Raw genomic sequence first — 13,712 nt, forward strand, 5'->3', positions numbered from 1 at the left:
TATATGTCTGGGGTCAAGGAAGGGTAAAGGGTAAACTTGGTGCGCGGAAAGTTACTGAGTGATATGGAAAGTTACTCAGTGAGAAAAGGGAAGTACAGAAAAGTAATATTCTGTTCAAATATAGTGTTGAATATGAATGTTGCTAAGGAGGGAGGTAAAGGGAAACGGTCTAGTATCAGTTCTTGAAAAGGCAGACCAGCTGCGGAGGAACCGGGACCATGAGGGCTGTGGAACTCAACTCCAGGTTAAGTCAACAGACGGACAGAGAAGACCATGCTGGGATTACAGTCCTCTCTCTCACACACACACACACACACTTCCACACCCATGAGGGTCCTGGACTGAGGCAGGGCCATGACAATACCAGTAAGAGGAACCTACTGTGTATCTGCCTAACGCCAAAGAATGATTGGTTATCTTAGACATGCAAGGAGGTGACTCCGCCTAGTTGTGAGGTGTAAAGATGTGCTTGTGTGACTTGTATATTGTTTTTGCAGATGTATGACCCAATGGGGTGATTAAACTTGGTTAGAGCTTTTCCTAGTCATGAGTTTTTACTCTGTTTGTTCCGAACCTAACAATATGAAATAATATTTAGACAATTTCGTAATCTATGTCACTTGTAATGGATGCAGAAATATATTTAATAGTAAAGGCCGATTTATGCTTGATCTGAAAATGTGGTCGGCGGCTTCGTATGGAGTGTGACGCAATTGCGGAGCATGCAGAGGCCTAATGACACTCCGTTAAATGCTTCGTATGGCTCTGCATTGACATGGTAGACAGTAGGTGGGGGCGGTACGACCCGTGTGAATACAAACTTACTTCCTTGACAACTTACTTCATCATTGCTCTACTCTGCTCCGCTGGTATGAGAACCCTGACGTCTGCATCACACAATAAATGCTGTACGCCCACTTTGCTTGAAAGACTCACTCTGACACAGAGCGTTTCACTAGAAAAAGGGGACCATGAATGTGTTGGCAACAGTCATTCATTTCATAGAACTGAGCTCATCCTCTGGTCATGTGGGGGATCATTGGGTGGAGCTGTGAACACACAGTGGGGAAGGTAACTGTTTTGACCATGACAGTGCTCATAGCCTATTTAGTGTGAATTGTAATCATGCTTCTGTAACTGACCCAGCTGACTTTGTGTACTAATACTTTGTGTAAATAATGAGAATGTATCCATCTTACCTGTAAAGTGTACATTTCAAATAAATCAATTGATTACAAGTAACATTGCAAATGTAATTGGCCTTTATTTTTTGTTGCCATATGCTAGATTTGGACACTGTATACAGTGTCTATTGTATTCACTCGCACAGCGTAAGTCTATAAAGTAAAACTTGGTTGGCTACAAATATTTTTCACTTGTGGATGTACAGTACAGAAGCCTGACATTGTTCAAAGAGTAATATGTTTACATGTTTTTCATTAGAAAGGAGCTGTAGTAGAATTGATGTAGTAGAGCCAAATTTGCCTCTAAAACATCTCGGACAAAGCCGTTTTCTTCCAAATAAAACATCAAAGCAGCCAACCTGAACCACCAGTCTTTACAACTGACTACCTGTTCAAGGCCTCTCAACAAATACATTCTGGAAGGATGTGATTGATATTGAACAATGATCTGTCACCTCCATCAATGTATTCCTGTAATCTATTACCCCTGCCCTCAATGATCTGTCACTCCATCAGATGAATCCTGTAATCTATTACCCCTGCCCTCAATGATCTGTCACTCCATCAGATGAATCCTGTAATCTATTACCCCTGCCCTCAATGATCTGTCACTCCATCAGATGAATCCTGTAACCAGTACTGATGTTTAGTTGTAGCGCCATCAAGTAGGCTGGCCTGATCAATAACCTATTTGTTCAGAAGCCTTAATCAGGTAGTTCGGTCAATAGTAAAGCCTGGTTCAGTTTGGCTGCATGTGTTTTGCTATGTTTTCCTGTGACCTGCCTACAACCTTCCTCATCGAGCTCTGTGGGTGTTTCCCTACTTCTCATGGCCATAACAGCTTCATGCAATGTTTGCCTATTGATAATAATGTCAGTCAAAGTTATCATGAGGTCAGGTGGTCAGTAAAAGGCTGGTCCAGGTTGATTGTGCTTTGCTGAGACCCATTTCTGTGTTTACAAACATTGCAGCATGAGGGTAAGTTGGTGGCAGAACAAGGAAAAGCATCTATTTACAAATTGCTTTTTTATTTTATTTATTTAACTAGGCAAGTCAGTTAAGAACAAATTCTTATTTTCAATGACGGCCTACCAGAAGGCAAAAGGCCTCCTGCAGGGATAGCGGCCTGGGATACATTTTTATTTTATTTTTTAAATACAATATAATATAGGACAAAACACACATCACAACAAGAGAGACAACACAACACTACATAAAGAGAGACCTAAGACAACAACATAGCAAGGCAGAAACACATGACAACACAGCATGGTAGCAACATAACAACAACATGGTAGCAACCCAACATGGTAGCAGCACAAAACATGGTACAAACATTATTGGGCACAGACAACTGCACAATGGACAAGAAGTTCGAGACAACAATACATCACACAAAGCAGCCAAAACTGTCAGTAAGAGGGACCATGATTGAGCCTTTGAATGAAGACATTGAAATAAAACCGTCCAGTTTGAGTGTTTGTTGCAGCTCGTTCCAGTCGCTAGCTGCAGTGAACTGAAAAGAGGAGTGACCCAGGGATTTGGGGACCTTTAACATAATGTGACTGGCAGAACGGGTATTGTATGTAGAGGATGAGGGCTGCAGTAGACATCTCAGATAGGTGAGGCCTAAGAGGGTTTGATAAATAAGCATCAGCCAGTGGGTCTTGCGACAGGTACACAGAGATGACCAGTTTACAGAGGAATATAGAGTGTAGTGATGCGTCCTATAAGGAGCATTGGTGGCAAATCTGATGGCTGAATGGTAAAGAACATCTAGCCGCTCGAGAGCACCGTTACCTGCCGATCTATACATTTTGTCTCCGTAATCTAGCATGGGTAGGATGGTCATCTGAATCAGGGTTAGTTTGACATGTGGGGTGAAAGAGGAATGATTACGATAGAGGAAACGAAGTCTAGCTTTAATTTTAGCCTGCAGCTTTGATATGTGCTGAGAGAAGGACAGTGCACCGTCTAGCCATACTCCCAAGTACTTGTATGAGGTGACTACCTCAAGCGCTAAACCCTCAGAGGTAACACCTGTGGGAAGAGGGGCATTCTTCTTACCAAACCACATGACCTTTGTTTTGGAGGTGTTCAGAACAAGGTTAAGTGTAGAGAAAGCTTGTTGGACACTAAGAAAGCCCTGTTGTAGAGCATTTAACACAAAATCCGAGGAGGAGACACCTGAGTATAAGCCTGTGTCATCTTCATGTAAATGGATGAGAGTGCTTCCTACTGCCTGAGCTATGTTGTTGATGTAAATTGAGAAGAGCATTGGGCCTAGGATCGAGCCTTGGGGTACACCCTTGGTGACAGGCAGTGGCTGAGACAGCAGATTTTCTGACTTTATACACTGCACTCTTTGAGAGAGGTAGTTACTAAACCAGGCCAAAGACCCCTCAGAGACACCAATACTCCTTAGCCGGCCAATAAGAATGGAACTGTCTACCATATCAAAAGCTTTGGTCAAGTCAATAAAAATAGCATCACGATATTGCTTAGAATCAAGGACAATGGACAAAGACATCATTGTTGACCTTTAAGGTTGCAGTGACACATCCATAACCTGAGCGGAAACCAGATTGCATACCCGAGAGAATACTATAGACATCAAGAAACCCGTTCAGTTGATTATTGACATTTCTTTCCAACACTTTTGATTAACAGGGCAAAATAGAAATAGGCCTAGGACAGTTAGGATCAGCTGATCACCCCCTTTAAATAAAGGACAAACTGTGGCTGCCTTGCAAGCAATGGGAACCTCCCAAGAAAGAAGAGACAGGTTAAAAAGGTTGGAGACAGGCTTGGCGATGATAGTCCCCATTGGGGATAGTCGCTTTAGAAGGGGTGGGAGATGAGGAAATGTTGGACGGGCAAGGAGGCATGGCTGAGTCAAATAGGAATCCTGACTTAATGAAGTGGTGATTAAAGAGCTCAGCCATGTGCTTCTTGTCAGTAACAACCACATCATCAACATTAAGGGACATGGGCATCTGTGAGGAGGAGAGTTTATTCCTCAGGTCTTTAACCGTTTTCCAGAACTTCTTGGGGTTAGACCCACAGAGAGAGAACTGCTCCTTAAAGTAACTAACTTTGGCCTTCCGGATAGCCTGAGTGCACTTATTTCTCATTTGCCTGAACGATAGCCAGTCAGCCTGAGTATGTGTGTGATGAGCCTTTTGCCAAATGCAATTCTTGAGGTGCAGTAACACTGCAAGATTATAGTCGAACCAGGGGCTGCACCTGTTTAAATTCTAATTTTCTTTATGGGGGCATGTTGTTAACAATACCACCGAAAATATCAAAAACGAAGGTCCAAGCGTCTTTGAAAGAGGGGATCAAGCTGATTCTATACCATTTTACAGAGTTCAGTTCATGAAGGAAGGCTTGCTCATTAAAGTTTTTTAGCAAGCGTCTACGACAAATCAGGACAGGTCGTTTCACTGAGCAGCCATTACGAACACAGGCTGTAAAACAGTGAACACTTAGGTCATTACAGAAAACACCAAACTGATATCAGGATTATTTGTGAGGATAACATCGAGGAGAGTAGCCTTTTCTGGGTGTTCGGAGTCATACCTTGTGGGATTGGTAATAATCTGAGAATGATAGAGTCCCACTGCTTTAGGACTTGGTCAGGTGATTTAAGCATGTCCCAGTTTAGGTCACCTAGCAGGACAAATTCAGACTTAGTGTAAGGGGCCAGGAGAGACCTTAGGGCAGGTAGGGTACAGGCCGGTGCTGATGGAGGAAGATAGCATCCAGCAACAGTCAACAAAGAGCTATTTGAAAGTTTAATGCTTAAAACCAGCTAATCAAATTGTTTGGGGACAGATTTGGTGGAGACAACCGAGCACTGAAGGTGATCCTTGGTAAAGATTACCACTCCCCCACCTTAGGGAGATCTGTTTTGCAGAAAAAGGTTATAACCAGAAAGGTTAACATCAGTATTCAAAACAGTCTTCCTCAGCCACGTCTCAGTAATGACCAACACATCTGGATTGGAGCTGTGAACCCACACTTTCAATTGATCCATTTTAGGTAATATGCTTCTTGTGTTAACATACAGAAAACCCAGGCTTTTACAAGAGCAGAAATCATTGAAGCAGATATCAGAGTCAGAATTGGGGCTAGCAACAGTAGATGGGCCAGGGTGTACATGCACATTTCCAGATATCATCAACAGTAATACAATCAAGGCACAGCATTGGACAGGGAGAGCTCTGCAGTGCTGATTTATGACATCTGAATGTGCATCAGATGGCAACAAGATCATATTGTACAGCAATTTCATCAAGTAACATGAATACAAAACCCGGCGAGTGGTGGTTAGAAAAGGATGGGAGGCCAATAGTCCATGTAACCAATAGAGAGTCAGAGTCCCGAGTGCGGGAACAAACATAGTCTGTCCCACGGTTGGGCAAAGAAAGTTTGTAGTCAACAAAGTATGCAGGAGTCATGAGGAAAATAGCCAAATGCACAATAATTTTTTTAAATATATAACAACTAGCCATTGTAAGCCATTTTAAGTTCAGAGTCACTGGTCCCAAAAGTGTGTGTGTGCTGGAGGCGTGCGAAAGCTCTGGGGAGAGGGGTGAGTGTGGTGGAGGTACCTGTACCTGTACCTGTTGCCAGCCTCAGAAATTGCATCCCAAATAAATGCTTCACACAGTTCAAGTAACAGACACATCTCAACATAAACTGTTCAGAGGAGACTGCGTGAATCAGGCCTTCATGGTCGAATTGCTGCAAAGAAACCACTACTAAAGGACACTAATAATAAGAGACTTGCTTGGACCAAGAAACATGAGCAATGGACATTAGACCGGTGGAAATCTGTTCTCTGGTCTGATGAGTTCAAATTTGAGATTTTTGGTTCTAACCGCTGTGTCTTTGTGAGACGCAGAGTAGGTGAATAGAGTATCTCCGCATGTGTGGTTCCCACCGTAAAGCATGGAGGAGTCGGTGTGATGGTATGGGGGTGCTTTGCTGGTGACACTGTCTGTGATTTCTTTAGAATTCAAGGCACACTTGAGATGGTTTGGGATGAGTTGGACCGCAGAGTGAAGGAAAAGCAGCCAACAAGTGCTCAGAATATGTGGGAACTCCTTCAAGACTGTTGGAAAATCATTCCACGTGAAGCTGGTTGAGAGAATGCCAAGAGTGTGCAAAGCTGTCATCACGGGAAAAAGGGTGGGTACTTTGAAGAATCTCAAAAATATAATATATTTTGATTTGTTTCACACTTTTTTGGGTTACTACATGCTTCCATATGTTTTACTTCATAGTTTTGATATCTTCACTATTATTCTGCAATGTAGAACATATTAAAAATAAAGAAAAACCCTGAATTGAGTATGGGTACTGTATGTGTTCAAACATCTAAAATCACAAACAAATTAGAAATCTAATAGAAATCTCTGTCAGAGTTTTGGTTTAGTTGTCATCTAAATATGTTTTGACTTAGCTTTCAACCTTTTAAAAGCACGACAAAGTTCGAATGGGAATTCAATTTCAGATATTTTGTACTCATCAATTATTCATTTGAAGAGAAACTAGAATCAAAGCTGGACAGTCAGTGGCACAGATGGAACTATCTAAGCAGAAAATAAATCTCCTTCAAATATTGATATTTCGTTGCGTTGACAACCAAACACAATTCAATATCCAGATTCCCATCTCCATCTGAGCCAAACATCTAAGTAAAATATTTACACTGAACAAAAATAAAATGCAACATGTAAAATGTTTGTACCATGTTTCATGACGTTGTTTCAAAGGTACAAATTCAACATATTTTATACAAGGTTTAGCTATGTTGAAAAGTGGTTATCAGGATGACATAATCCTGTTGTTGAATTTTCACTCTCAAAACAACAGTTTACGTAGATTACTTTTTTCAAATCAAATTCAAAGTACTTTCCACATAGATTCCACGTTACAAAACATTGACAAATGATTTTGAAACCATGTTGATTCAACCAGTTTGTGACCAGTGGGAGGCCACTAAAAATATACTGTAGCTTTCATCTGGATTCATCTGGATTCACCTATGTCATGGAAAGAGCATAATGTTTGTACACTCAGTGTATATGCCTTCCTACTGCTTGCTATTATTTCTATCTGATAATGTATGCATATTTAGGTGCACTCCTCAATAGGTTTGAGCTAATATTCTATAGGTGGTGCAGTAACTCAAGCAGAAGACAATTCAGTTCCGGTGAGCTTCTTCCCAATTCAAGTACTGTGTTTAAGTAAAAAGACAAACAACGTCCCGTTTGGAACACTGACAAGTAGAGCATTAAATCTGATTGGGTAGGCCTGGCTCCCAAGTAGTTGGGCCTGGGCCCATCAAGGCCTACTTGTGCCTAAGACCCTGGTGCCCAGTGGGTACTTCAGCCACGCTGAAAACAAATCATCCAGTTTTGCAGTTCGCTGATATCACTTAATTGGGGGGAAAGCAATGGACATGCACACATATGAAGCTGATGTGTCATTTGAACACAACAAAAGACAGCAATTTAAATAATCGTTGTTATTTCAACCATACAAGCTCAGTACAAGTGAAATGCACGGAATTATGCGCTCAATATTCTTGCTTGATTTTTATACTTCAGGCATTGTTGTGGAGCTGTCAAGTTAACCAATATGATGCAAATGTTGAAATGTAGCATACTGTTTCAATCCATCTTGTAACAATTTTAAATGGATACAAACTAACTTGACCTTCTCACAGAGAAGAAACATTTATTTTTTAATTTAAAAATTAATTCATTTTATGGGACACAGTTCACATTATAGCCTAATAACTATTTACAGTATATCACAACGTTTGTAGTAGTAGTCAGTGGTAAGCAACATTCTATACTGATAGCATTCTGACAGCCTTTCAATGGTTTTGAGTTCTTGAAAAGTGCAATGAAATCTCCTTATAGTCTTTATAAAAGTTCATATGACATTTTATGTTCATTACTGATGTGTGTGCTGGTATATTATATTGGTATTCTTGTAATAAGACTGTGACATATACAATAGATCCATCCATGTCAATAGATCCAATCTCCTACAATCCACTTTGGCACCGTATTTCCATTTTGTCCAAACCCTAAACAGGATATCATGTTTCTGCTCGGCTGACATTCCATTTTGGAGCATCACCAATGAACTCAAAGTTCGAAGAATAACACAATCACTATAGAACGATTACTATTTCTCCTCTTATCGTGTCAGCTGTCAGTAAAACCAACCGTGTGTTTGCACAGCTCCCAGAAATCCTTCACCTGTGAGTTCAGTTTATCAACGTGTATTTCAGTTCAACCCGTCAGAAGTCCCAACCTTTTAGGCTATTAGAAGTCCTAAATGCCCTTCCCTCTGTGACTTTTCTGTATTATCAGCCACTCTGGCTGAGTTTGTGTTTGTGTCCATCAGATGCATTTCTCCTGTAAGTTCAGTGTCTCGTCTGTAAATGTCACATGCAGAGTCTTGTCCTTTCGGTCCAATTGCACCCTGTTCAGACGTGAAGGGTCAACTGTCCCCTCTGACCTCATTGATATCCTGGGGCCCTTTTTGGGATCGTTTTGCATCCCCTTACCCGCTGGTGTCTGTTGGTCCCGGAGCAGGGAGTGCTCCACAGCAGGGAGGCTAGGTCTTCCCTCTCCCCCTGTCCCTCTAAACCCCCCCAGCCCCCCTTTAGTCCCCTCTGGAAGGTAAAGAAACGTCTGCGAGGTGCTGATGACGTCCTTCAACTCGCGGGACACCAGTGACGGGGAGTCCAGGGAGACGATGGACGAATTCCGATGACCTTCACCTCCGCAGCAGAATTGACCACTGACCCCTGAGCCCCGCCCCTGGCTGCCCAAGCGACAGAACAAACACTTGATCTTCTCCACCAGTTTCAGTAGGACGGTCTTCCTCAGCAGGATGTAGATCCAGGGGTCGAGGATGGGGTTGACGGAGGCAATTCGGATGGCGTGGAGATCTGGGTTCTTCTCTATGGGAGTTGAACGGGCGTCAAATTCAATCTTGGACAGCTGGTTTACAAAAATCCGCAGCTGAGGGAGGAAGGAAGGGAGATGGACAGGGTTTAAGGGTTATTGGCTATTCTGTGTATGTATGAGGAGGATGTACATTGGAAGCTTCAATAGGTGTGTTCAATAAGATCTGGATAAGAGCATCTGCTAAATGACAAAAATTTACACATTTTACAAAATGATTGATTTCCTATTGAATCCTGTTGAACTACTTTAATTAAATACAATTGAAGTAGCATTCAAGCCTGCTTTCTTCTTCAAACATGAATAACATTAATCTAAACCTAGCAATAACTACATGTTATTGTAGTGCAAGAAAAAATATACATAGCGGACATACAGAACAAACTATCATGGTTGAAAAGCTTCTAACCTATGATGTTGTAACATTGGCATAAGATGATCATTGGCATTGGAGTGTACAAGGAGCAATAGTATCAGCAACAGGCAGCGGCACGGAAGCCTGGGCAAAGAGCCAATGAAAACACAACCCCACTCCCCATGTTAATCATCAATCATATGAACGTCTCTGGCCATTGGCTCTCCCCTGGGTCCAATTAACAGCATTTCTGACTCACAATGTCAAAACAAGTGAAGTACAGTAAAGTAACTAGTTTATATGATAAGGTTGTTACTGGTAAATACAGTAGGAGGGAGAACTCTTAAGGACACTGATTATTGAACTACAGGGAAAGGGGGATTCCTAGTCAGTAGTACAACTGAATGCATTCAATTGGAATGTGTCTTCCACATTTAATCCAATTCCTCTGAATAGGAGAGGTGCGAGGGGCTGCCTTAATTGATATCCATGTCGTCGGCGCCCAGGGAGCAGTTGTTATTCGGGGTTAACTGCTTTGCTCAAGGGCAGAATGGCAACTCTTCCACCTTGCTGGCTTAGGGATTCAAACCAGCAACCTTTCTGTTACAGGTCCAACACTCTTAACCGCTAGTCTACATGCTGCCCTTACAGGGTCTCTTTCAGCTAGTCTTTTCATTTTTTGTTTGGTGGAGTATTTGAAGCTTGCAGGATGTACTGTAGTGGCTTGGTCCTCTCAATCAGCACATGGGGGGGATAGCATATAGAACACAATAATATCTAATTATAGACCAACGGGTCTTCTTCAGAGTTTTTGAAGCTTGCGGGATATAATGTACTGTCTCTAGTGGATCTGTCCTTACATGTAACTCTCAAATGCGGCATGGGGATGGTTTATAGAACACAATATATCATTGGTCCTCTTCAGAACTTTTGCCCTCGGTACCTTGCAGTTTGTTTTTTCATTTTTGTTGTGGAGTGTTTTTCAAAGCGTGTAGGATGTACAGTCTCTAGTGATTCTGTCCATACAGTATCCTCTTGTGACTATCATGCAGTGCATGGGGACAGAATGGCTTGTAGTATTCTTTGCACTGTAAAACCATAAAACGTGACACGTTTATAACGTAAACGTCAGTGTTTAAAACTTCAACATTAGGCATTTAGATTTGCCAATAAGTGTTCTCATCTTAAACAAAGGCGTTTAAAATGCAAGATTAAACATGATAGTCAGCTGTTTCCTGTCAGTTTCCAATCAGGAGAACACCTACTGTATATCTCCTAAATGATCCGATTTCAAACACTAGTGTTTACTTTCCCATCATCCTGTTTAGACTGCTTTTAGTCATTACAAAGTGATGTGACTTTCCATAACTTTTATTCAGATCAGTGTAAGGAATGTCTGTCACCTTACCTACATTTCAACACTTAACAGGACATTTGACTCAAGACATCTTTTCAATCGAGTGGTGTTGTTGTTACTCAACTGTGTTGGGTCAATTTCCGTTAACTCTCCGAGGCGAAAAGACGTGGGAGTGGCCTCATTATCATATTTCTCAGCATGCTTTGTTGCAGTTAGATTTTTAGAATAGTTTGTTTTCATATATATGTTTCCTCGTGTAAATTGATCCTAAACACTCAGATCCTAAACATTTGGTTTTACAGTATGTTCAGAGGGCAGAGTTTGGTGGAAATGGTTGACACTGGCTGAGCAGTAGACAGACAGACCGATCCCATCAGAAACAAGTGCTACGTTCTCCCACAAGAGAAGATTTCACTCACAACAAAGGGAACTAACAAGGAAAATCACTGACTACCAAACCAGGGGTTCAAAGGGGGTTCTGAAGGACATCCATGGGGGTCTCCACTGAAAGTTGACAAGCAACTTGGAAAATGTACCCTAAAATATTCCCACCATGGATGCACACTAAATTTGGCTAGCAAATGGAAAACAAAAAGAAAACCCCACACCAACTCCCAAACATCACCTAGGCCAGCACAGGTGTAACACCACCCAGCAACAAGATGGACAAGCCAGCACAGGTGCAACAGATACCCACCAACAAGGAGACACCACCAATCAATGAGCTGATGAAATCTGGATATTTGCATTTCTCAAGGTACACACAAATGTGAATTAGCCTGTCTTCCTTATCGGTTTGCTAAGTCACAAATACTTGTTATTCATGCTATCAAATTAGATATTCATCTAAAATATTATTAATCCAAGGGCTTCTCTTTAAGGTTTTGTTATAGTTATAGTTTTGTTACTGGTGACTTTTGTATCTAAAGATAAAAGCAAACATGATCAATAGATCAATTATATTTACTTGTTCTTATTTTTCTCAAAGTAAGGAAATGTTTCTAATGGCAAGAGCGCCAGAAGTTGACATTAGAGTTACCAGAGTAACAACACCTCAGCAGACAAGCGTCTAAACAATAACAGTGCAATCACACGTTAATTAATTACACGTGAATTATAATCAAGCCTATCAATATCTTTCATTCTATTAGGAGCTAATTTACTAAATATTAAACCATTTTCTTTAATGCACATTTTGGGCATGTTCCATCCAATTAAGAATGCGTATGCTGACGTATAAAGTTGTTACAAATGACACCACACCAACCAGAACGTTATCCATTCCTGCGCACACACAACGAGAGACACAAAAGAGAGACCAACATGTTGCGAAACTTTTTTTTAAATCTGTCAAACTACTGCAAAACTTATTTTGCAAGATGTCAACTTACCACCAAAGGTATGGAGCAGATGAGAACAACCACGGAGGTAGCGATGAGCAGAATGACCATCTGGATCTCTGCGCCGGCCAACCGTTGGAAGCTCCGTCTGCGCCTCAGGTCCGCTATGCGTCCTCCCTGGTCCGTACCCAGCGATGTTCTGCGGATGAACCGCTTGTGCATCATAATCAGCGCCCCGCATACCAGCACGTTGCATATTACCGTGGCCAGGATAAGAAAGGAGCTCACCCCGGCGTACATGTAGGAGAAGGCGGCGTGCGTGGAGTCATTAGTCCGCCAGTCGATGAAGCACCAGGTCCCTGGGAACTGTTTATTCACTTTCCCCAGTCCCATGGCAGGCAGCGCGCAGAACAGCACATTAGAAATGTAGATGCCCGCAAGCGTCAACGCCGCAAGTCTTTGGTCCACGCAATGGTTGTAGAAATACGCATGGTTTATAGCCAAGTATCTCTCTATTGACATGGCACAGATAATGCTGAGGCCGACTAGAAAGAAGAAGAGAAGGATGAAGCCGGAGTACTGACACAGTGACTCTCCACCCGGCCACTTCCCTTGCACATAGGTGGCGATGGTGACGGGGCTGGCCAGTAGCGTGCCCAAAAGGTCGGTCACTGCAAGCCCGCACACCAGGGTGTAAAAGGTGGTTTCCTTCTGTTCCTTCCGAGACTTTCGGAGCACCACGATGGCGATGACGTTCCCCACCACTCCGAATATAAACATAATCACCGGGATGGTAGGCTCCCGGGGCCCACTTGTCATCGTGCCGTTATTCATACCCGACATTATTTTGTAACTGTCTATGTGGAACGAAATAGTTAGTTCTTCTTCAGTGTTATCTCCCAAATCGTTGGCCTGTAGACGATATAGTTACTCTTTCGTTGGTGCGTGCTCTCCAAGTTGCTCAATAACGTGCAAATCCACCCAAGTTCCATCATCTTATCTAACCGTTACGCACTCGAATAACCACTCTAACGAATGTCTCCGTGTCTCCGTGTATACCTTCGTCTCTTCTGTTAGTCGCTAACTTTAGGTTTTTGACTATCAGAAGTGTTTTTGTGTCAGGCGTTCTGCACACCGCGCTGCAGTGTTCAACATGTTCAACTCCTCCTTTGTGGTCGCTCCCTTCACAAGTTTGAAGCAGAGGCTCTGCACTTTTGGAGGTGGAGCAGCTTTAAAGACGTCCTCCCGCGAATTGTTTTACTTTTACTGTTGAAAAGCATATCCCAGAAGGGGAGGACCATCCTTCTCAGTGAAATTTCATTTAAAAAAATTAAAATAACGAAACACTAAAAAAGTTATCCTTTTTAGATAAAACTATACTAAATATATTCATAAGTCACCAAGTAATTGATTAAAACACAATGTTTTGCAATGAAGCTCTTTCAACAGCACTCTCTGGGGGTAGCACCATGATGTAGG

The 13,712-nt window shown here is 42.1% G+C and overlaps 1 protein-coding gene across 1 annotated transcript; it reads right to left on the bottom strand.

Moving 5' to 3' along the window:
* Nucleotides 1–6,928: 6,928 nt before the first annotated feature.
* LOC109873683 (prostaglandin E2 receptor EP4 subtype-like) lies at nt 6,929–13,454 on the bottom strand. The gene is made up of 2 exons (XM_020465340.2): nt 12,285–13,454; nt 6,929–9,238 (listed from the first exon to the last, which is right to left on the bottom strand). Exons 1-2 carry the CDS (start codon nt 13,074–13,076, stop codon nt 8,612–8,614), a joined length of 1,419 nt encoding a protein of 472 aa, XP_020320929.1. The 5' UTR covers nt 13,077–13,454; the 3' UTR covers nt 6,929–8,611.
* Between the last annotated feature and the right edge of the window lie 258 nt (nt 13,455–13,712).

Source organism: Oncorhynchus kisutch, linkage group LG29 (assembly GCF_002021735.2).
Source record: "Oncorhynchus kisutch isolate 150728-3 linkage group LG29, Okis_V2, whole genome shotgun sequence".
In the NCBI taxonomy this organism is placed as follows: Eukaryota; Metazoa; Chordata; class Actinopteri; order Salmoniformes; family Salmonidae; genus Oncorhynchus; species Oncorhynchus kisutch.